The sequence below is a fragment of the Rhinolophus sinicus genome, chromosome 5 (genome assembly GCF_057876585.1).
Source record: "Rhinolophus sinicus isolate RSI-liver-muscle chromosome 5, RSI-T2T, whole genome shotgun sequence".
Classification (NCBI taxonomy): domain Eukaryota; kingdom Metazoa; phylum Chordata; class Mammalia; order Chiroptera; family Rhinolophidae; genus Rhinolophus; species Rhinolophus sinicus.
In genome coordinates, this window is record NC_142505.1 from 72,103,833 (window position 1) to 72,128,057 (window position 24,225).

General features: G+C 53.1%; 2 protein-coding genes across 9 annotated transcripts in view; one reads left to right on the plus strand and one right to left on the minus strand.

The window, feature by feature from the left end:
• Nucleotides 1-14,432, minus strand: N4BP3 (NEDD4 binding protein 3). 8 transcript variants are annotated; one of them, XM_074313386.2, is made up of 6 exons: nucleotides 7,840-8,149; nucleotides 3,719-3,805; nucleotides 2,437-2,787; nucleotides 1,663-2,190; nucleotides 1,018-1,263; nucleotides 1-900 (listed from the first exon to the last, which is right to left on the minus strand). In XM_074313386.2, exons 3-6 carry the CDS (start codon nucleotides 2,755-2,757, stop codon nucleotides 373-375), a joined length of 1,623 nt encoding a protein of 540 aa, XP_074169487.1. In that variant the 5' UTR covers nucleotides 2,758-2,787; nucleotides 3,719-3,805; nucleotides 7,840-8,149; the 3' UTR covers nucleotides 1-372. The 8 variants fall into 8 exon arrangements, with proteins under 8 accessions (XP_074169487.1, XP_074169488.1, XP_019566589.2 ...); XM_074313387.2 differs by lacking the exons at nucleotides 3,719-3,805; nucleotides 7,840-8,149 and adding an exon at nucleotides 14,260-14,432; XM_019711030.3 differs by lacking the exon at nucleotides 3,719-3,805 and having other exon boundaries at nucleotides 1,018-1,260.
• The window catches only part of LOC148758269 (uncharacterized), a 20,812-nt gene continuing 4,487 nt past the window's right edge, over nucleotides 7,901-24,225 (plus strand). The window contains exons 1-2 of the mRNA XM_088798581.1: nucleotides 7,901-8,445; nucleotides 11,549-11,664. Of these exons, the coding sequence (XP_088654707.1) occupies nucleotides 8,109-8,445; nucleotides 11,549-11,661 (450 nt within the window). The 5' untranslated portion in view covers nucleotides 7,901-8,108 and the 3' untranslated portion in view covers nucleotides 11,662-11,664. The remainder of the gene's footprint in view (nucleotides 8,446-11,548; nucleotides 11,665-24,225) is intronic.

Consider the following 24,225-nt stretch of genomic DNA (forward strand, 5'->3'; position numbering starts at 1 on the left):
TCATAGAAAATGTGGTTTTATTCTGGGGGAGGCCAATGTTCCCGTCCCGGCCTCCCTCCCTCATGCCCATCTGCTTCTTGGGCTCCTCACCCCCCAGCTTCCTCTCCTGGGCCAAACCTACTCCAGGAGCAGAGCTGGGCCCCACCGGGGTGCCCCTCAGCCAGGAGGGCTTGGTGTTGACACCTGCTGCAGGCCTTCTGTGCAGCCCACAGCACCACTAGATCCCTCCTCTCGGCGGGCCACCCCATCCCTGGCTGGCCTCAGCAGATTCTGCCCCAGACCAATGTCAGGAAGGAGCCAGCATCTCAGGGCGGGCTTGCCCAAGCCATCTTCTGACAGTGCTGCTGCTGCTGTCAGCTCGCTCCACTGGCCTCAGATCTTGGAGGACTCAAGCCGAGGACTCCAGGGCGTTGGGGACTCCCGCAGTGCCTGCAGCTCCTGTTCCAGCGCCTGGTTGCGGCGGTACATATCCATGTAGCCTCCCTGGATCTCCCGCTGGTAGCGCAGCACACGCTCTTTCTCCTCCTGCCACGTCCGCCGCTCCTGCTCAAAGCGCAGCGCCTGCTCCTGGCCCCGGAGCCGCTCCTGCAGCAGCTCAGCCCGCAGCTGCTGGGCGCCATCTCCGGCCTCACCGCCCCCTGCCTCCCCCAGCAGCCCCCTGCTCTTGCAGTCATCAGTCTCACAAATGCCCGGGGCTTCCTCCCGCGGGGCCTGCTCCTGCAGGCTCCGCACAGCCTCGCGTAGCCGGGCCAGCTCTGCATCCTGGGCCTGGGCATGTGCCCGGCTGCCCCGAAGCTGTGTCTTCAGGTTGAAGATCTCAGCCAGCTTCTGAGCCAGCTCGGCCTGGGCCTCCCGCAGCTGCTGCTTCAGGAGGCTAATCTCTGCTGTCTTCTGGCATACCTGTAGCAGGGCACAGGATGAGCAAGAGCCAAGCAAGGCCGGGTAAGGCGGGGGGCGAACAGAGGATGGGACTACAGCAATGGGAATGGGAGAGCGCCTGACGGCCTGGCCTCTCACCTCCCAACGGGCTTCCTCTTCTGGCCGCGTGGTGGGCTCGGTCTCTGGGTGCCGAGGCTCAGGGGCCAGGCCCTGCTGTGCCCGCAGCTCCTTGCGCAGGCGCCGCTGCTCCTGCTGAGCCATGAACAGCTGTAGCTGGAGGGTGCGCTCGCTGCGTTCAGCCTTCTGGGCCACCTCGTGTAGCCGCTCTACGTACAGGCGCTTCAGCTCAGACAGCCACAGCCGCTGGCGCTCCTCCAGCACCTGCTGAGGGAAAGAGGTGCCTGATAGGGCCGGTGCACCCATAGATGGCCCACTGTTCTGATACTCCAGCTGCAGCCAATATCCTGTGCCTGAGCATCACAGGGCCCACGGCCCAACCCCTTGGCCACACAGGTACCCTACCTTGGGATGCCCTCCGGAGGTGAAGTGTCCCCAACAGATGGCCCTCCCAGGAAGTCTCTCCCCCCCCTCTTACACAACTCTAGCAAGGACCATGAGTGACCTGATAGTCCACATGGGGTGGGGAGAGAAGCAGAGTCATCTCCTTCTTTCTTACTCTCTTGTGCCCAGAGCCATGTGGGTAAGCTGGCGAGGGACCCTCTGTCTGCCTGGTACTCCAATGCCAAGGGACAGCACGGACCCCAGGGCAGAGGCTGCCCTCACCTGTGTGAAGGGGTTGGTGCCATCCTCGTCACTGAGGCCTCTCTTGAGATCCTCACAGGTGTCAGGCAGCATGGCCACCACCTCCTCGGCGGTAGGGCAGGAGAATTCATAGGGGGGTGGCGGCTCAGGCAGGCAGCTCAGCATGGCCAGTGGCCCAGCCTCCTTGGGGCTCCGCGAGGTCCGGTCCAGGGAGCCCCCAAGGTGATTAATGTGGCCCAAGGAGGAGCTGAAGGCACCAGGGCCGGTGCCAGGACTGCGGCCAAAGCTGCCCCCGCTAGAGGAGTCAGACAGGCTAGGCTCGGGCTCGGGGCTGGCCTCATCCAGGCTGAGGGCATGCAGTAGCTGGGCGCGGGCCTGTGCCTGGCTGGCCCGGGGCCCTGGGCTCAAGGGCGGGTGGCAGGCCAGCGTGTGCAGGCTGCCGTTGCTGCGCCATAACTTCTGGCCCTTGTGAGCCGCCAGGCTCTGCATGGAGAGGAAGCCTTTCCCGGTGCCTGCCACGGGCTTGAACACCGATGGGCGAATGCGGCACTGCCAGGAAGAAAGGGCGGGTGTGAGGCTCCGGGTTGACTGTGTTGCCCTCTGATGCTCCCGCAGCCCAAGGATCTTGTTTCAGACACGGGCACATGCCACGGAGAGGCAGTGACCAAGCCTCAGGCTCGCCCAAAGCAGAACTTTCACCTCCCCGCCCTGTCCCAGCATCAGGGTCTCTAAGGAGGCCCCAAGCTCCCCATCCCCACCCTCCCACACTAGGGAGGAGTGTGGGCAGAGGCGCACCTTGTCGAAACGACCCCGCTCGGGCAGCGAAGTCTTGCTGAAGTCACCGGCCCGAGGGTGTTCCTGGTAGTATAGGGTGGCATAGTCGGCAGCCTCGTTCCGAGCAGCCCGCTTGGTGGTCTTGCCATCCTTCTTGGGGAGGTGCAGGTAGCTGAGGAGCTCACGCTGGCCCAAGCCCTTCCGGAGGAGCCCATCAGGCTGGCGGGAGCCCCGGGACCCCGTGAGTGCTGCACGTAGCTCTTCAGGGGAGAAGTCCTGCCGTTCTAATAGGCTGCCCACGCTGCCCATGGCAATGCCAGCAAGGCCTGGGGCTGTGGCCATGAAGTTTCAACAGGGCACAGGCAGCTGCTTCTGGAGATTGGGAGACTCCATCAGGGGAAGATGGGTGTTTGTGGCCCACCTTGCCACTGATCCCCTAAAACCAGATGCTTGTTCTGTATCAGCTCCACACCCAGCCCAGGCCCAGGAAAGGCAGATGTGGGTCTGGAGAGACTCTAGGACAGGATTCCTAGGCTGGCAAGATAAAAGGGTACAGGCCCCAAAGCCACCTTCCCAGTGCTCAAGCTCTAGCTAGGGGCCAATGTGTAACGGGTGGGGAGGGGGTGAATGGGGGGAGTTCCTGAGGCAGCAAGATAGGGTCCCTCCCAGGACTGGACCAGCTGAAGACTCAGGCTATCTGACTCTGACTTTGCTCACTCTCCTGCTAGGCTTCCCACCCAACCTGGGAGGTGGACAGAGGACACAGGGAACCAGGGCCAATGACCTCAGACTCTCCATTCCTCCTTCTTCCCATGGGACAGGAACCCAGTTCAGCCCTCCTCCTGCAGTCAGTTCCCCAAGGGAAGCACCTGGCATGGGTGGAGTAACGGGAGGGATACAAACAGGAAGGGCCCAAGGGGAGGAAGGATGGCAGGAACAATGGCCATAGTTTCCGGAACAGGTGTTCAGCTCAAGCCGGGTAGGAGGCAGAGGGAAGAGGCAGCCAGAGCCCCTACCAGCTGCCACTCTAGAACCCACCATCAGGCAGGGAGTATCCCAAATCCTGACCTGGTGTTTAGCTAGTCAATGTGTGGGGTCTGGCTTCCTCATCCAGACAATGGCCATGAAAACTCTTATTAGGGATGCCTGGAGAATGGGCTGAAATAACAGGACGAAGCACACAGTATAGGGCCCAGCCAGCAGCCAGGGTCCAGGCAGGCTGGCCCAAGCTGAGCTTATGTGGTCAGACACATGAACAATGCTGGCGGGTAGCTCAGAGAGAAGGCTATGGACTGTCTCCCACCTGTGCTGGGACCACATGGTGGAGGGCAGGGCTTGTCCCTGGTGCCTTGGTGGATTCCCAGTGCTAAGCTTGGTGCTCAGAAAGGACCTGCTGAATGAACCAATGCCATCATCTCTGCGTCCTACCCAGCTGTTCCCATTCCTGGGTAGACGCCCAGCAGGCACGTTCTATGTCCCCCACCACCCACCCAATATGCTTCCAGGGCACCCACTCCCGCCCCAAACAATGGTCGTTAGGAGGTTCCATCTTCCTCAACCATTTCCAGGTTTTGTGATTGTGGAAGACAAAGTTCTCCAGGAATGAAAGGGAGGGAGGGTGCAGCCCTGCCCCCACACCCTGTGGCCCTCAACCTCACTCTGAGCAAAAGTAACCTTCTCAAGCCTTTCCTCTCAGCCTCCAGCTGGCTCAACCCCTCTGGGGTGTCACAGGCTACACAGGGTTAGGGGGACTCATCCAGGTAAGGAATCACAGCGACACAGCCCTGCATAGGGGTCTCATTGAGTCTGTGACATACTGTCCAGTTTTGTGGGTAAGGGCACTGGGGCTCTGCAAAGTGACATGGTTTGCTCAAGGTCACAGAGCTGGTCAGAGTGAAGTTGAAGTTGCCTGTGATGCCAGCACCATAGCTGCCAAATGACGAGTGGGAACCCAATATACCACCCACAGCCCAAATAGTTGGAATTGAAGCATCTGCCTCCCAGTCTGCCACCCCCTAGCCATGACCAGCCCACCCGGCAGACACCACTGTGTCCGAGAATGCACTGAACTCCTGTCATTCCTGTCGGGGACATGGACAGCAGAGAACATGGTCTCCTGCCGTGCCTCACACTATCTCTCTGTGGGCACCTCCCTTCACCATGCCGCGGTTTGCCCATCTCTGAAGTGGGAAAGACTCTGCCTGCCCACCTTCCTTATAGGGTTGCTGTGACAGTCACAGAGACAATAGAGGAAAAAGATCTTGTGAACTATAAGCCCAGTGTGAGCACGGGACAGGGATGGTGACAGTGGTGTCAAATTTCCCACTTCATCCCAAACACAAGTCTCACCTTCCCCTGGGCAGATCCTCACTTTCTTTCTCAGGGAGCAATAATCGACAACCCCCCGCCCCCCTTGTGACCTACAAAGGGTCTCAGGTCCAGGAGAGAGGTAGCCATGGGCCATAACAGCATGTACACCGCACACATACTGCAGTCTAGTCAGTGCCACCAGCAGCAGAGGCTCCTTCATTAGAGGACACAGCACGGACAGTCATATCCAACAGCAGTCAGGCTCAAGGTCATCCACATAGCCCTGAGTACCCTCATGGATACATATACATAACAGGAATACTCAAGCAGGAGAAAAATCCAGGGTCTTCCCCAGCCCTGAGGCTAGATGCAGGATGTGTGTGTGTGTGTGTGTGTGTGTGTGTGTGTATAAGAGAGACAGACAGACAGACAGACAAAGTGGTAAGGAGGGCAAGGGACCAGCTTCTCTCCACAAGTGACTAGAGCCATTAGAAATAGCTGTGGAGCTGGAGGAAGGGGCGTAGACAGCCCCTTCCCTTTGTCTGTCGATAGGCCCTCACCCCCACCCCTGCTAGGTAACTTCTCTGGCTGTATTATCAGCTTTCAGGAGGTTCCACCCAGGTCTCAGTCTAGGGACAGTCCCTTTTCCTAGAGGGGTCCATCCACCTCCCCTGCCTCCCCCCAACACACATTCCTTCTTGTTGCTTGGAAGCCCAGGGACTGGCCTGGTCAGGCCAGGACAGCTGTGCAGGCTGAGCTGGAGAGGATTTGGTGGGGGAGGGGGAAGGGAGAGCAAGTGCCTGCAGCCCCACTGGACCGGCAGAGCAAAACGTCCACTGCCTGCAAGTGCCCGGGCTTCCCTGACCAGAGCTGAACCCCCCCACTCCCCCCACAGGCTAGGTTTGGGCTGGGCCTTCTGCACAGGCCCCTGCTGGCCCAACAGAGCCCTTTTACTCCTGCTCCCATACCCCAGACCCAAGATTAGGCAGCAGACTGAAAGCCCTGGACACAGACTGTCATCTCTTTTGGACCACTCTTGGTATAGACAGGAGAACAGGGTTGGGGTACCACCTGGCCATGGAGCAGAGAAAGACATCAGGGAGGCATCCAGTGCCCATTAGTGGGTGCCTTGTTGTGTCAGCCTGATGCTGAGCCTAAAACAGCCTCAAAACACTCACAGGAAGAATAGTGTCACCCCCACTTCAGAAGCGGAAACCAAGGCCCAGGAGGTGAAAACGTGCCTAAGGTCAGATTCAGCTGCACAACAGAAAGAGCACCGGTTCCCCAGGTGCAGAAGGCTGCCCGGACCCGAGTGCACCTCCTCTGCGGTGGGACATCCCAGAGCCCATGGACAAGAAGCTCCCACTCCTGCCTCATCCGCAGGCAGAGTCCAGGCCCCAGGGGAGAGTCCCAGCACCTGCTGAGGGATCAGCTTTGCTGAGGGGTGTGTCTGCAGCTGCCCCTGAGGAATGACACTGGAATGTCCCAGCTCCAAAAGAGGAGGCAGTGGATGAGGGGTCCTAGGAAGGGGACTGGAGAAGCTGGCATACCTTACTTAACCCAGCTGCCACACTTGAAGGGGCAGAGCCCAGTGTCTAAACCCTGCAAGAGTCATGCTTCGTCTCACTACATAGTCACAGTTGCACAGCATTCTACAGTTTTCCTCAGCCCTTTCATTTCATAATCTCATCTCCACAACAGCCTGGTGGGGACAGGTAGGATAGCAGCTACCTCACTCCATTTTACAGACAGGGAAACTGAGGGCCAGAAGGGGGAAGCAAGTGACCCAAGATCCCACAGTGACGAGCAATCCCAACTCCCTGGGCAAGATCCTCTCTACTGAACACGGCTATCCCACCCAGGGGTCACCCCATAGGCACACACTCCTGTCTATGTATGTCTGCCCAGCCCCCACACCTGCCTCTCCCAAGGGCACGTGGAACCAGGCTGGTTTGGATTCCAGTTCCCTCAGCGGAATCCCTTCTGTCTGTCCCTGGGTCAGGAAGAAATCGTGGAAGCACTGCTGCACAGGGATTCTGAGCCCTGGAAGCTGCTAACTCTAGAGGCGGTAGTGAAAGCAGGCTGGCCGCGTTCATTCACAGTCTGGCACATACACACCCACACATAGCCAGCCGGCAGAAGAGCCCTGCCCAGGAGGGCTCTGGGAGGAGGCTGATCACCGGGCCCAGGAGGATGGCCTCTTGCCTCTGCTTCCTCCCCGGGCTGGGAAGGGAGAAAGCACGGTGGCCAAGGCCAAGTGACGGCCAGGCTGAGCCCCAGGTGAAAACGAGGAGAGCCCCAATCTGTTCTTAGGAGAAGGGGGATGCCCGGTGGGAGACGACGGATCCTAGTTCTCTTTCTGGACACAGCTAGAGCCCTGATTTCGGCCTGGCCCCAGGCCAGCCCTTACTCTGGTCAAAACTTGTCGCCAAACAGGGACCGTACTCTGGCCGCCAAGACCTGGGAGCATCCCTTATCCGCAGGTCGGGGCGCCTGGCAGCAGGGAGGCAGTTGCCGTCAGGGCAGGACAGAGGGTTGGAGGAGAAAAGGGGTAACCCGGAGGGGGCTGGGAGAGGGGTCTCATGGCGGAGGAGGAGAGGCAAACGAAGTAGGCATCCTCACAGAATTTCCCCCAGGAAGGCTGTGGCAGAGGCTAGACTCTCCAGAACTGCGGGAGGTCCTCGAGCTACCTGGGGGACGGGAGGGGATGTTCCTTCCTGTCACCTCCCAGGGGTCTGCACCAGCGATCGGGCTGGGGGGAGAAGGCCGAGGTCAGGCTCCCGCGCCAAGGGCGTCTGCCCCACCCCAGCCGCGGCGCAGGGGTCCGGGACGCTGCTCTATGGAAAGCACGTTTGCAGCCGGTTGCAGAGAGCAGCAGAACCTGCCGCCAGCCCCTCCAGAGGAAAGTCTGGGTAGGTTCCTGATCCAGCGCCTCGGTGCCCGGAGCAGGGGACACCTGGGCGCACACCGCACCCTGGCACCCCCGCCCACTTCTCAGACAGGAACCTCGCCGGGAGAGGGGCTGCGGCTTGGCCAAGGTCGCAGGGAAAGCGAGACCTTGCCGCCAACCCCAATCCCTGAGTCCAGCCCCGGCCCCTGGCGCGCCCCTCTTACCATGTTGGAGCTGCTCCGCACCCCTCGCGCGCTGCAGTTCCTTCGCACGGATTTGAACCCTCCCTCCACGGCACCCGTCCAGCCGAGACTGCAAGCCGGGACGGCCGGGCGACAGACGCCAGGAAAACGCGGGCGGGCGGCCGCCAGAGCCGGATTGGCGAGGGAGGGACGCGCTCGGTAGCGCTCGCTCGCCTGCCCCAGAGGCGGAGGAAAAACCCGGCCTGACTCACCCACTCGTCGCCAGCCCAAAGCCTGGCCAGGGCCCCCGGATGTGGGGGGCGGGGACGGGGGGCAATGCCCGCCCACCGCCAGACAACCTGAGCCCCGCCCGGGCTCGCGGCTGCAACCCCGCCCGGCCCTACGAGCCCCCTACCGGCTACGACCTGCGCGGCGCCGCCCGGGGCGCGCCGGCTCGGACCCCGACTGGTCTGCAGCCCCCAACGCGGCGGACGCCCCCAGAGCGCACCCTCTCCGCCCCTCTCTTCCTCCTCCTCCTCCTGCTGCTGCTGCTGGCCTCGCCCGCCCCTCTCCGTTTCCAGAACTCGACAGCTTCGGAAGGGGCGCGTTCGGTCCGTCACCTCCATGATCCTCGCCGCCTCCTCTTAGGTAAGTATTATTATCCCTTTAGAGGCTGAGGAAAATAGTACTTTTGAAAGATGGAGAGATTTACCCAAGGTCTCCGGCTCCTTGGCGACTGAATTGGACGCTAAGGTTTTTTGTTTGTTTGTTTTTGTTTTTTACACCAAAGCCTTCTAGGGTCAGCAAATTTAGATGCCTTCAGGTGCCAGACAAATAATGAGTCAAACAGCTGGGTGAAAGGCAATAGAAGAGATGGAGACAGAGACAGAGATAGACACCTAAAGGCATTCAAATTCAAAAAATTAAAACACCTGTGTCTTCCTTGAAAAGTTAAACGTAGAGTTACCGTCTCACCCAGCAATTCCACTCCCAAGTATATACCCAAAAGAAATGAAAACAGGGATTAAAACAAGTACACCAGTGTTCGTAGCAAGACTATTCACCATAGCCAAAAGGTGGACATAGCCCAACTTGTCCATCACCTGATGAATGGATAAACACATGGTGGTGTATCCATACAATGGAATATTATTCAGCCATTAAAAATGAAGTGCTGGGTGGCTGGATGGCTCAGTTGGTTAGAGCGCAAGTTCTGAACAAGGGCGGGGGGGGGGGGGGGGGGGGGGGTTGCTGTTTCAATTCCCACATGGGCCAGTGAGCTGCGCCCTCCACAGCTAGATTGAAGGACAATGACTTGGAGCTGCTGGGCCCTGAAAAAACACAGTTCCCCAATAAAAATAAAATTAAAAAAATAATAAAGTGCTGATAAATGCTACAAATAGATGAACCTCCAAAACATTATGCCAAATGAAAGAAACCAGACACAAAAGGCCAAATATGTGATTCCACTTATGTGACGTAAGTAAATCATACAGACAGAAAGCAGGTTAGTGCCAGAGACCATGGTGGGGGAGAAATGAGGGGTGACTGCTTAAAAGGTATGGAGTTTGCTTTTGGGATGAGGGAAATGTTTTGGAACCAGGGAGAGGTGGTGGTTGCACAGTATTGTAAAAGCCATAGCATTGTACACTTTAAAATGGTTAATTTTATGTTATGTGAATGTTATCATTTAAAAAATAAAAACATCATGTCACACGTGGATTAAATTCGAGCGATGGTCACCAGTTTTAACCCTTTGTTTCCTACGCCATCCTTACCTGTCGACATGAGAAACATCTAAACCTGTAGAAAATTCTTATGAGTTTATTTGAGCCAAAGTGACAACGTATTGCAGGGAGCAAGATTCCCGAGAATAAGTTTTGCAGTTTCTTTTAAGCATTTGAAATTAAGGAGCGAACATAAGGAAAAATTACATGGAGGTGGGGAAAGCAAGGTGGACTACAGCTTGTCTTAAAAGGTGGAGTCTGCAAGGGGGTATTTCAAAGGTGTGTTAACCTACATGCACAGAAACAATGGGCAGGGCTGCTTAAGGCAAAGATAAGCCTTTTACTAAAGAAGTCATAGGCCTGGGGTGTGACTACCCACCATGACCCGCCCAGTTAGGAATTTATGATCAGATCACCCTGAGAGCTTAGTTTCCGTAGAACCCCTTTTTTGTCCACATTCCTAATAATGGAAGTGCTGGACTTCAGAGGACTTGTCTATTTAAGAAAACTCAGTAACTACGTTGGGTGTCAGCCCTTGAGGAGTCCCCAGTATGGTAGGGTTACAGATTATTCTTTTTTAATTGAATCGAGTAAATTTCAAGATCTGATTGGCTTTATTAAGCGATTCATGAATTGGGCAGCATCCCATTTAGCAACTAGAAGGGCCCTCTGAGGTGTTGTACAATATGGAAGGATTTTATAGGAAGAAGGGTGGGGCAGGGGAACTCTTAGTAAAAGAAATGAAGGGAGTCTTTTTGAGCCTGGACATCATTACTTTGGGGGAAGAAAAAGGGGAGGGTTTTTATTATGGAGATTGCTTCTTCTTTCTTTGGGGGTGGAGGGAACCTAGTTTGTGACAGGTTACTGTTGCTTGACCAGAATATTCCAAACTGGTTGATTAAGATTATGTTTCTGGGAGAGGTTGTGTGGACAAAAAAGGAGTTCTAACCTCACAGGGTGATTGATCATAAATTCCTAACTGGGCGGGTCTTGGTGGGCAGTCCCGCCCCAGGCCTGTAACTTCTTTAGTACAAGACCTATCTTTGCCTTAAGCATCCCTGCCCGTTGTTTCTGTGCATCCAGGTTAACACACCTTTGAAATGCTTCCTTTCAGACTTCTAATTCATGACCACCCTCAAGAAAATACATAATTTTAACTACCCTGTAATCCAAACCCCACCTTGCCTTTTCCCACCTTCCCTTAATTTTTCCCTTAAGTTCCTTTCTTAATATCAAATGCATAAAAGAAACTGCAAAACTTATTCTCGGGAGCATTTGAGATCTTGCTCCCCAGCATATGTCAGTCAGTTTTTGGCTCAGATAAACTCTTATAAAAATTCTCTATAGGTTTGGACATTTCTGCCAACAGTTGAAACAGCAGTTCGATCAGGTATTAAATGTAGGTTTGGTATCATGGGCTTTTAGCACTAATGATGCCATTTGGGGCTTGTTTTTTGTTTTTTTTGTTTTCTTTAACAAGATAAAGTTTCACAGCAAGGATATTTAACCTTTTGGGGGACCTAAGGAAAGGCCCCTTTGGAGGAAGTGGCTTTCGTTGACATAAGAACATCCAAACCTGTAGAGAATTTTTTAAAGAATTATTTGATCCAAAACTGATAACATATGCCGGGGAGCAAGATCTCGGATGCTCCCAAGAATAACAATTTTGCAGCTTCTTTTATACATTTGGAACTAAGGAGGGGAAGTAAGGAAGATTACATGGAGGTGAGAGAAAGTATGGTAGGGGTTGGATTACAAGATAGTTAACGAGATTATGTGTTTTCTTGAGGGTGGTTACCTTGAAAAAGAGATTTTTCAAAGGTTTGTTAACATAGATGGACAGAAACCATGGGCAGGGCTTGCTTAAGACAAACACAAACCTTTTACTAAAGAAATTATAGGCCTGGGGTGTGACTACCCATCATGATCTGCCCAGTTAGGAATTTACTATCAGATCACCTGTGGGGTTACTTTCAGTCACTGGACATGTCATATTTATTATAGAACCCCTTTTTCCTCCACAGTTTTGAGATGGTACTTGAAGAATGGAAAGCATTTCCATGAAGAAGAGTATCGTGGAGCAAGCGCCTATGGCTGGAGAAGGCAGGGCACATCCTGGCTGGCGAAGTCAGGCTAATTGGTGAGCCTGGGGCCCTGGGGGTGGAGGTCAGTGGGAGAGGTAGGGCACAGGCGGCACATTGGAGCAGCCGCAGAAAGGCCTCTTGAAATAGGAGCCTCAGAGGTGTTGAGAGAGGGAAGTGTGAGGCGGCATGTACACAGACCCTGTGAGGAGGTCCAGGCAAGGATGTGGCTTACAGGAGTCTCAGGGAACATAAACCAGCCACAGAGGGCAGGGGCACTGGGGAGAGGAAGAAATGGGGGGCGTTCCTGAGATGGTTTGAAAGAATTGACTTGTCTTGGCGAGAAATTATATGAGGAGAGGGAGGGGGTCAAAGATAAGTTCTGTGAAATCTCGGGTTCAGCTCCTGCCCTTTCTGTTGTTATAAACCCGGTGACTGGTCCAAGGTCATCGGACCCTCGGCCAGTGTGCTCTCCCTGACCCAGGCTGCCAGAGGGACCTGGGAGTAGAAGGCTGTTCAAAGTCTTGGAACTTCCCAGCAGGAGGGAAATAAATCAGCAGACACCCTGGAGCCCAGAAATGTCAAAGACAGAAGAGGGAAGGAGCAGGAGGGTCCTGGCTGGATGGAATACCTAGAAAGTGACCGCACACCAGAGAAGGGCAGGGGGTTGAGGTAGACAGAAGCCTGGTTCCATCCCTCTAGCTGAGCTGTCATTCAAAGAAAGCTCAGTCCCCAGCGCTCTCCAGCCTGGACCAGGCTACCTGTCCCCCACCTCCTGCACAGGCTCCAGACTTCAGGATGCTAAGAGCACCCCCTCCTCCCCTCCCTAGAACTTAGAGAGCCGCCTGGCAGCTGCTCCCTCCAGCCTGGTTTCTCCAAGCCCTTTGAGGTTGTCCTGGTCACTTGGATAGGGAGTGCAAAGCTGAGGGGACCTGCTGCCCCAGGGGACGGGCAGTTTCTGTCCCGATCCTCCCCCTCGATGCACACTGCACCGTCATGCACTCCTATGCACATTCACAGGCAGAAACCATAGTGTTACAGTGAACCCTTGGGTGTCCCCAGCGATCTTCCTCTGATGGGAAAACTGAGGTCCAGACAGGGGGCATGATCTGCTCCCCCAAAACACATCTCAGCTAGTTCCTGACAAGGCTAGGCCTGAAAGCTGGTCCCTTGTTGCCTTGACCGGTATTTGCTCTGTTCAACTGCACTCCTCTCTACGCAGGCTGCCTCTTGTTCTCACACGTGTCTCCCTGGCCCTTAGTCTCCCATCTGCCTTTCTCAGGCCTTTGTGAGAAGAAGGTGGGCTGGGCAGACTTGGGCAGTCAGAAGCCAGCAGAAGCCAGGCCTCTGTCTCCCTCCGCACATGTCTTGGACAGCATGGGAGAGGCCAGACTCCAAGGCAGGGCAGGGGTCTTTTATGCGGTGAACTTTGCTCACCTTCCCAGGCTCACAGAGCAGACACCCCTGCATGGCTGTCTCCAGACTTGGCATTTTTGTGGAATGGGCTCAGGAGCCACACTGCCCAGAGGCCTGGTGGCCTGGCACTTAGGGCACCAGGCCAGGGGAAGGAAACCAAGGTCCCTGCATGCATTCACTTCCTGAATTGGGTGACCTTGGACAATTTAATTTCTCTCCCTACACCTCAGTTTCCTCATCTCAAAAAGGGGATCATAATTTGGCTGGGAGGAGGCAGTGAAGTAACGTCTGTAAAATGCCCAGCACAGTTCCTGGCCTCTATAAATGGCATCTATACATGTTAGTTTGTCCTTCTCCCTTCTCCCTGTGGGGAAAGCTCATCAGAAAGGCACCTGTCTCCAAGTGGCTGGGAAGGCTGTGTGCTGCCCCCACCCAGCACACACTGCCGTGTCTGGGGTCTGTCTGCTGGGCTGGCTAGTATGGCAGCGTGCTGCCTGTGAGTGGCCAGGACTATAAAACTGGAGCCTCCCGAGGAGACTAGCTTCGCTACCTCTGACCTCATCACCTTTCTCCTTGACTATTGCAGCAGCCTGCCTGGGCTCCCTGCCGCCCAGCGCCCACTCTGCCCCGTTGCCCTGGAGGGCGCTTTCCAGCCCACGCATTCTGTCCCCACTGGCCTGTGCTTGAGAGATGCGGTCTCAGCCTCAGGACTGGTCCTGCGGCTCCTTCAGGCCCCGCCCCTGCTTCATGTAGGGGACTGCCCCACTGTCCTCATCTGTAAGTGCTGGTTGTTGAGAGAACCCAAAATTACTGCCTGCATCCTGTGTTGCTTCAGCAGCACTTGGCACAGGTCATCAGCATTTGTGGGTCACCTGTCTGTTACCCCTAGGAAACAGCAAGTTCTGAGCCCACAGCATTGGCCCCCAGTCCACGTTCACACCTGCTCCCCACCCCAGGCCTCCTCCATGACCAGACAGTTCACCATGCTCAGCTCCAACCCACCATCTGCAAAAAGCCACTTTCTGGCTGCTTTCTAACCAGGAGGAGGAGACTGAGGAAAGGCGTCCCTGGCTCTAGTCCCCGGCCTGTAACTTCCTGGCAACTTCCTGATGACGTCTCTGAGCGTCTTCATTTGTAAACTGGCAAAATCCAGAATCGCTTTGAGCATGAAATGCCATAACCCCAGTGAAGGAAGGACGTGACAGCTGTGTGTCCCCCACCCACCCTTCACTACTTACCCTCCCTTGTCCTCTCCTGTGCCCCGGAACTGGAGCCAGAGCCAGGCCCCAGCCAAGGGAAGAGGGAGGAGAGCTGGGCGTCTCTGGAGAGGCAGTGTCTAAGGCTTTCAGACCTTGCAAAGCGCAGGCTAACAGGTAACTCCCGGTGGCCACTGTAGCACTGCCAGCAGCTCCAAGATTGTTCTAAACCCGAAAGCTGTGCCACAGTGGGGCATTGTGGCTACAGGGGTCAAGGAAGTAGGACCATTGTCCACTCGGAGGTGTGCCCCACACCCTGGGGTGAAAGTGGCCTCCTGGGACCTGGACTGCCCTCCCTGAGTCACCTGTGCTGGGGAGGGGCCTGTGTTCACCCCTGCTCCGCTCCCTCCCCTGCCCGCCTTCCCAGGTGACCAGGGCAGCCCCAGGCCGCACGTGGGGGTAGAAGCTGAGAGCTGCCTGGACTTGATCAAGTGCCTGCCCTGGGGCAGAGAGCTCAGACCTGCAGGAGCCAGCTGGGACTAGGGTGTGAAAACTGCCCAGCATGCTCACTGGCTGGCCTGGCCCAGCCCGCAGCTAAGCCCAGGACCAGCTGCCACCCTGGGTGGTAAGGGAACTTGCTCTGGGACTTAGGGCACCTGGACTCCAATCCCTGGGTGCAGTGATGGGTGGGGTGTGGGGGGTTGGGGTGGGGAAGTCAATGGCAAGAGAGCAGAGTTGAGCAGATTGCTTGCACAGCTGCGAGAATGTTCCTGACACTGAACTACACACTTCAAAATGGTTATGATGCTAAGTTGTATATTATATGTTTTGCCACAATTAAAAAATTTTTAAAAGAAAGAAAAAAAACATACACTAAAATGATCTTGGATTTACATTCCACTGTTAACTGAAAGGTGCTGAAAGTGGGCCTTTTTTTCTTTTTCTTTTTTTAACAAGGACTTTACCTAGATTACTTTTAAAGCTTAATTCCGGACATTTCCAAATATGCACAAAGGTAGAGAGAAGACAATAAAAAACCTCCAATGTGTCCATCACCCAACTTTATGATTTTATTCATCTCTATGTACCCCTAGCTCCTTCCCCACTCGCAGATTATTTTAAACCAAATTCTAGGTATTATGACATTTCATCTATCAATATTCAGTGTAGGCAAACATTTTAAATTGTAATATGCATTTATTTTAGGGTGGGTGATTTCACAGGTACAATTGCCTAAAACAAGGCTGAAAGGTTCAGATGTACAGGGTCTGCTGAGTAAGGCCTCTGGCAGGTGGGCAGGTGGGTGGTCTCTGCTTTGCCCTCCACCAGTGCCAAGGCTACCTGATACTCCTTTCCTGAGAGAGAATGAGGACGCCCACCCCATTTTCTTCCCCTCGAGGGAAGGTCAGGAGAAGTGATCCTCGGGGTCCCCTGTGGGACTCCTGCCTGTGTGGAAAGATGGCCAGGATGCTCAAGTCTCCTGTTTCAATGCCAAAAGAGGGATGCTTCCCACAGAGCACGGGAGCCACAGGCGCGATCTTGGAGGGTCCCAGCCACCTGACCACCCATGCACCCCCTCACTTATGTGTCCACCCAGCGGGCCCCTCATCCGCCCTTCCATCTGTCCATCCCTGGCATAGCTCTCCCTGCCCTGGGCCCTGGCACATAAAAGACCACAGGCCTGGGAAATCGCCTATCTGTCCCCTGTATCTTCTGCGGATGCAGAGGTTTTCCTGGGCCCCTGCTCTGTACTGTGTAGATGTGCCGACCCAGCCCGCCAACCTGGCTTCCCTCCCCAGCCCGTAGCAGGCCCGAGTCACAGAGCCATGTGACTGCTACTGCTGTACCCAAACACTCATTCGGCCCCACCCAGGAGAGCCAGACAGGCTCATACACACCCTCCCCGCCTGGCACTGCCACACCCCCACCTCACCCTTCATCCAAACCTACCAGGGCAGCAGCTCCCTCCCACTTGCTCCACCTCCTCCACTATCCAAGATCCGGGCTGCACACAGGCCCTCATGGTCCTCTAAGCACACATCTGTCAGGCCCTTGGCAGGTCCGAAGGCAGGATGGGCACAGGACTGTGCAGTATGGACACCGGGGTTTCAGGCCCTGGACCAGCCTCTTCCCCTGCACACATCCCCCCAGGGGCTTACCAGGCTGAGGAGATAAAGGGCACCAGAGGGGGCAAAGGCCACCCATGGTCCCTGGGTTAGTTTACCCACATGAGCCCGTGGGAAGGTCACACAAGCCTATGGAGCAGCTTTAGCAGGTCCATTCTCTGGGAAGCAGAGGCTGAGAGGGAGTTAGGAAAGCAAGGATTTACTGAGGGGAACATCTATGAAAGAAGGGGAGGGGGCAGGATTGGGCAGAGGGTGCTACCAGGGTATGTAGACCCCAATGCTTCTGCCCAGCGTGGAGCTCCAGATCTGACTGCTTATTCGAGAACCCCCCTTGGGGAGAAACCCCATCTTGCTCAATCTGGCCTCCAAAGAAGAGCTGAGCTCCATCTGAAAGCTGAAGTGGACCCGGAAGGTGCTAACAGCTGGGTGCTCTCAGCCAGACACACTGTGCAGCTGGGCAGTGAGTCCTTTCTTGCAGGGACACGTCACCTTGTTCCACCCAGGCCAGACTGTGCCCTGGGCTGCAAGCGTAAAACCTTTAGAATGGAAGTGGGTCCTAGACTGTCCCCCCAGGAGGTTCTCGTGGTTGAATGAATGCATGTGTGAACAAGCATATGAACTCACTCTTCAAGAATTGGGTTTTAGTGTGATTCTGGAATGTGGCTTCAGGGACCTGCACTCATGTTGAGTCCTGGCCTTTTTTAGCTGTGTGACCTTTAGCCTGCTCTAGACCTTCATTTCCTTATCTGTGAAATGAGGGTGATGGTGCCTGCTGTGAGATCTAAATGTGGTGGCTTCCCCAGAAGCCTGGTGTAGAGTAAAATCATGCATCTACATGATCTTCCTTATGTGGAGCATAAAACGTCTCCCCGTGCAAGAAAAGGGGCCCGCAGAAAGTACGCCAGAAATGTTAACAGTCAACGTCTCTGGGTGTTTTGTTTTTAAGTTTTATTTTGAAATAGTTTTAGTCTTAGAGAAAATTTACAAAAATAGTAGAGTTCACTTATCCCCTGGACCCAGCCTCCCAGAGTTAACGTCATACAGAACGTAGTACAGTGATGGCAACTGAGACATTGAGAGCAATATTATAAATTGTAGACTTCATTTGGACTCAACCAGTTTGTCCTCTAACGCCCCCTTTCTGGTTCAGAATCCAGGCCAGCATCGGGGAAAAGATCCATGGCAAAATCATGTGATGGTTTGTAAAGCTTTTGCTGAGAAGTGGCAGTCGTCGCTCATCCTCACATGTCACCACCCTCACATGTCATCGGCCAAAGCCTGATGTTAACAGGGTAGGAAAATACTGGCCTCCCACAGAAATTGGTGGTGAATAATTGGGAACAGTAATGCCATCCACCACGCTGTGGCTCCTTTGAAGAGTTCTGCATCACTTAGGGTCCACTCAGGAAAATATAAGCCATGCTACTTTTTTCAAACAAAGGAGATATAATACATAAGGTGGGTTGTATATGCAAATTTTGGAAGGCTGAAAGAGCAAAAGAGGGTGCTGCCTAGTAATTATAGGGAGCAGCTGCTACTCCTAAGCCTGGCAGGATAAAAGGGAAGAGATAGGGTTCACAGGACCTAGGGGCTTGGAGGAAGACACCCACTGGAGCTCTGTTGTAAGAGGGACCCTGCTGGCCTTGGCTATTACCTGTGGGGGTTCAGTGTGGCTGGTGCTGGGCGTGTTGAAAGAAACTGGAAGTTCCTGAAGTGAAGCCAACAGGAAGTACAGACAGGAACGGCTAATCTCCCTTTAGTGCTTCCCATTGGCAGAACCAAACAGGAAGTCAGTTGGCAAGGGGGCCTGGGAAATGTGGTTTGCAGCCCTTAGTCCCAGTGTGACAGACCATATTATGAAGAGTGGGTTTAGACCTGATAGACAAGAGGTAAATAATTGGCACTGTTACCTGTTGTTTCCCTCTGGATGCTTTCACCATTTTTCTCTTTGATTTTCTAGTTTCACTGTGATGGATTAGGGTGTGCATGGCTTTTTATTTATTCTGCTTGGGATTCACTTGGGTTCTCAAATCTATAGATTGATATCTTCCATCCATTCTGGAAAGTTCTCAACGATCATCTTTTCAGATTTTGCCTCTGTTCCAGTTTCTCTTCTCTTCTTTGGGGACTGCAATTAAATATATGTAAGATCTTCTCATTGTAACTTCCATATCTGTAACCTCTTCTCTGTATTTCCCATCCTTTTCTCTCTCCATACTTCTTTCTGGATTGCTTCTTCTAACCAGCCTTCCAGTTCTCTAATTCATTCTTTAGCCATGTCAAATCTGCTGTTAAGCCCATCCATTGAGTTCTACATTTTAGCTTATTTTATTTTATTTTATTTTTTTGCATATGCTATGTAATTTTATAGTTTCCAGTTCCCTGCTGAACTTTTCAATTTTGGTATTTAATTTCTTGAACATAGTAAGTGTAATTTGTTTTAGAGCCTGGAGTTCCTCCAGCTCTATTTCTGTTGAGTATTATTTCTGATGGTTTTAATTAGAGGAATTTTGCTTCTTCATGTGTCTGGTTATTTTTGTATGGTGAATATTGTGTGTATGAAATTATGTGTAGAGATAATTTGAAATGGGGTGATTTTGTCATTCACCAAAAAGAATTTTCTATTGCTTTTGCCAGGTGCCTGGAGGGATTAGCAAGCTGAGGTCATGTTAGTTCATACTTAGGGCATGATGTTTTCTGGAGCGCCTGGGTGACTCAGAGCTGGACTGCCATTTGGGGAAAGGCTGGTTTGCTTTCAGTTCACCGTTACTTATGCGATGCAATCCTTTGGGGGCTAAGCCCAATGTGAGGGGTGGTTTTTCAGTCCCCCAGCCTTGGCAGACCCCTGACTCTGATTTTTGTCTTCACCCATGCAGGGCCACTAGAAGTGAGTTTGGCCTTTCAGCAGCCTCACGTTTCAGGCTCATCTCTTTGGAACCTTGTTCTCTCCTGGACCTTGGCACAGCAATTCCTCACAATCTTGTTAGCTCCTTAACGCTTTAAAAAAATGTGTGTGTGTATGTGTGTGTGTGTGTGAATTTTATAAACATTTAACTAACTCTCGCAACTGTCTTTAGCAGGAGGTTTTATCAAAGATATCTAGCCTTTTACTGGAAAAGAGGTCCTGATTTGCTTTGCTACGAGTGTGGAGGATGGTTCAGAGGGTGCAAGAGTGGTTTCAGGGACACCGATCAGGTTAACCCATGTGGAAGATATTGTGTGCCTGGATGAGTGCATTGGAGGTAGAGCTGGAGAGAGGACAGATTTGAGAGATACTCTGGATGTTGAGTTGATGGACTTGGTTTTAGATTTTGTTTGGGTGATGAGGGAGGTAAGGGGGAGGATGCCTCAGGGTTTTGGCATGAGTGACTGAATGGGTGACAGTCCAGGTGTCTGAGAGGAAGACCAATTTGGTGGGAGAAGATCAGCAGTTTGGTTTTGAGAATATGTATTTGATGAGGCTTTAGGATGTCCATGTGAGAAGGTCCCATGGGCAGTTGCTGATTTGAATCTGGACTTCAGGCAGGGATATATAAAATTGAGAGTCTTCAACATGTAGGAAGCATTTAAATTAGAATTCCTGCCAACACTGATGATATTTTTCATTGGGTCAATAAGGTATTTGGGGAACAAACTACATTAAAGCAAATTAATTTCTTCATAAAAAAATTAAACCCAGGGCTGGCCCGGTGGCTCAGGCAGTTGGAGCTCCGTGCTCCTAACTCCAAAGGCTGCCAGTTCGGTTCCCACATGGGCCAGTGGGCTCTCAACCACAAGGTTGCCAGTTCAATTCCTCGACTCCCACAAGGGATGGTGGGCTGCGCCCCCTGCAACTAGCAACAGCAACTGGACCTGGAGCTGAGCTGTCCCCCAAGGACAACTTGACTTGGGGGGAAAAAAAAAATTAAACCGAGCACAGTCAAACAATTTATTTTTTCCATTTAAATGTTATTATGTCAAAATTATTTTCATGGGTAGCACTGCTTTTCAGTTCAGTTTTATTCGCTCTAACTTTTAAACAAAATCGATTTCTTCATCAACCAGTTTGCATTTCCTTTTCTGCAACTATTGTTTCTACCAAGTCCAATCTCCTGGACCAGGTTTTGCAGATCTCAGTTATGTCAAGAAGATTTGATTTTTCTGACATTTTGAAATCAGTCATAAATTTTACTGTGTTCAGGTTCAGTTGTTGTCAGTTTTATTTTGTGTCGTTGTGTGGAAGAGTGATACTTTGTCTACGTTTCTTAGGGAATCCAGGAGAAATTTTTGAACAGTTTTTGTGAACAAGACAAATGGAGAGCGAGAGAAAAGAATAGTCGAGGAATACAGGAAATGGAGAGAGAGGGAAGGAAGATGTGAGAAAAGGAAGGACAGAGGTAGAGAGAAAGAGAAAGAGGGAGGGAGGGAGAGATGGAGGATTAGAGGGGGGTGGGCGGAGAAGATGCATTGTACACTAGGTCAAAATGCCCTTGTCGTTTACACAGACAAAGTGAAAAATTGCCCTCAGTATATAGATGGTCACTGAAGCCTAGGAGGAGAGTGATGATCATCCAGAGAGAGAGAGCAGGGCTCAAGGTCAAGGCTGGAAAGACTGCGGGATGTGAAAGGCAGGTCAGCACTAGGAGGAGCCGGCAAGACCGCAGAGGGAGGAGGAAACCTGGCGCGGATCCCCGCCCTCTGGATCCGGCGGAGAGCAGGTCCAGCGTGTCCCTCTGGGCGCCGTGCGCGCCACGTGCTGAGCGCGGTTCAGGAGATGGACGGAGAGGCGGTGGTCGCCGGCAGGGGGTAGAGGACCCGGACGACGTGCGCCAGAGAGTGCTTGGCTGTGCTGAGGTGAGAGGATCAGTCCGCCGTCCCTCCTCATCTCTAAGGGCACCAGGGCTCCTCATTGTTCCCGAGCATAGCCTGAGGGTCACCCTGCAGGAGTAGCCTGGGGCAAAGGGACAGCGGTGCTGGCGCCTCCCGAAGTCAACCCGCTCTCTCATCCAGGATGGCGGCGCCGGTCCGAGTTTATGGCTCCGATCTGCCCTCGCCAAGTACCCCAGCGAGGCGCTGCTGCCCTGCCTCTGTCCCACCCTTGCGCAGGTACCGCCTCCACTTCCCACGTGTTCAGTTCTTTGTCAAGTGCTCTGAGTTCCACTGCCAGAGGATCCCTCTCTAGGGTGGCCAGATTTAACGAATAAAAATACAGAACACCCAGGTACATTGGAACTTCAGATAAATGAGTTATTTTTAATACCATTTGTAATAGTTAAAAAGAAAGAAACCTGTTTATCTGAAATTCAAGTTTAACTGGGGCTTTCTCTATTTTGTCTGACAACCTTCCCCCCTCACCCCCCCAGCTCTCCCCTGTCCATCCCATTACTGACTCAGGTCCACCGAACAAGAGAAGCCCTCTGTTACTGGTCTGGCTGCTCACGCGAGCCCTCCCTCTGCCGTTTCCACACCAGCCACCAGCTGATCCTGCCACCTAAAACCAGGAGGCTGCAAACTGAGGACCTGTAAACATGTTTTGTTTGGTGGTGGTAGTGTTTTCAATCAGGAAATTTCACTAGAAAGACTGGATGTCTGGCTTCTGTTTTTTAAAATGTGAAGCTGTGGCGGCCTTGAGCCCAGTTATCCACCTTGGCTCCACGACCCGGAGCTAAGAGTGCCTCTCCTTTGTAGAAAGACCCTATCCTCCACTTCTCCTGTGTCACCTGGGCCTCGATCATTCTCATAACCTTTCCTTGTCTTGTCTGAGCTTTTGATCCCTAACCTGCTGAAGTCAGATTCCCCAGTTTGACAGTCAAGGCCTTTCCCACTCAGGTGATAGCTTCTGTTTCCCACCTTCTGTCTCTATTCTGTTCCTTTCCCTGCCTCCCTCTCCTGGCCAATGGAATGTTGGATGGCTCTTTAGCATGTACCAGGCTTCTGGCCACCTTGTCCCTGTACCCACTGGCCCCTTTGCATAGCACTTTCTGTGGGCACATCTTGCTCATTTATCCTGGTTGGGGCCAAATGGACTCCTCCATGAGACTCTCTGTAATCTTCACATTGGAAGGTCCTCTCTGCTCTTCTCTGGCCATCCACAAAGACATCATTGTATCTGGTACCACTGCTTCTGCAGGGTGCCTGAGCCAACACACGCTGGGGAGACAACCAGGAAAAAGACTTTGGGCAGCCCCAGGTGAGTCTGGCAGAGCCCATGGGGTGCAGAGGCCCCTGAGCCAGGCTGCCAGCAGGGCTGCGGGCGGGCAGGGCTGAGAACAGGCTTCCTACAGAGAAAATAATTCGGCTGCCTCTAATTTGGAAGAGGCGTTTCCCAGACTGCAAAAATAACCAGAGCAAAGACACAACGTCTGAGGGGGCGTGGCCCACCTGAAGCCGGGAAGCCTTTCTTCCTGGGAGAGTAGGGAGGGGCTGAAAGGGAGTGGAGCAGGATCACTAACTGTCCCGAAGATCAAGCTCAAGACTTGACCCTGGCGTAAGTGATTGGAATCCAGTAGAGTTTTTAAGGCAAAGAAGTTACATAATGAGTTACTAGAATGTAACACCCATGAGGGGCAGGGATTCCCGTCATCTGTTTGGTTTTCAGAATTTCTGGTAACTACTGAATACATAATTGTGTAATGCAGGAATGAGTGAATGAATGAATGTGTTGCAGGAAGGTCATCAGGGCAACAGTGACAGGACTGACTGTAACCGGCAGAATCTGAGAAGGGAAATCAGGAGCTGGGACTACCAGATCCCAGCTGAGGGTCTGTGGAGAGGGGAGGCCGACGGGAGGTTTAGAGGTGGCTTTATCACCTTTACTTTGAGGGGTGGGCCTTCATCTTTGCAATAACTGCACAGCGTCTGGCCCAGAGTAGCTGCTAAAAAACTATTTGTTGGAACATTCAACAAAAGAACATTCCAGGTCTGCTCTAAGACATAGCCGCCTGTCATTGACTCCAGCAGTACGTGGCTGGTTGGGAATTCCCTCATCTGGAAGCTTGTTCTTACAGCATTTATTTCCAGTTTTCTTTTGAAGACGTTGCTTTATTTCATCCTTATCAGAATCCTGAGTAGTGGGAGCCATTAGCTCCATTTTACAGACAGAGAGGTTATGTGACTTCACCAGGGTAAAATGGGACAGATGGAATTCCGACCCAGGTCTGCCAGTCTCCATGCTCAGGAGTCTTTCATCATTTAGCTGGAAAGATGTGAGTAGTAAATGTGAAAGAGCAGCAGACGCCACGTGGATTCACTGCTAAGCTGGGTATTCATAGTAAGAGCTCACGTTCACAGACCGCTTCCTTTATGCCTATTATTCTCTAAGCACTCGACACGAGTCACCTCATTTATTCCTCAAACACTCTTTGAGGTCATTCTGTCTTCTCTCCATATTACAGATGTGGTATTGGCGAAGTATAAGAGGAAGAAACCACCGAGGGCTGATGATGCCAGGCAAGGCCCTGGAGGAAGGAAGCCGAGCCAGGGTTAGGTGTGAGTAGGGAGGAGGAAGGCATTCTTAGAGAGAGGCCTGGCTTGAGCAAAGGTATGGAGGAATGGGCAGAAAGGAGGGTTCCCAGTTCTATCAGAAAAGGGGGAGAGCCCAGGGGGCAGGTTCTCCAGGAGGAACCAGACCTGGCTGATTGAGGTCTGGCCGCCCTTGGTCCTAGGGGAGGGGCATGGGTGACAGACATGCACTGGGCAGTGGTGAGGAGGCGGGCTGGAGACACAGAGATGGCTGGCCGGTCAGGGCACTGTGGGCCCGGGTCTGGTGAGAAATGATGGAGACCTGACATAGTGGGCATCATCAGGGAAGGAAAAGGTTTTCCCAAGGAGGGATGGATGGGACAGGTCAGCCACCATCTCTGAGTGTCACGTCCAATTTTAGGTGGCATATTTTCAGAGGCCT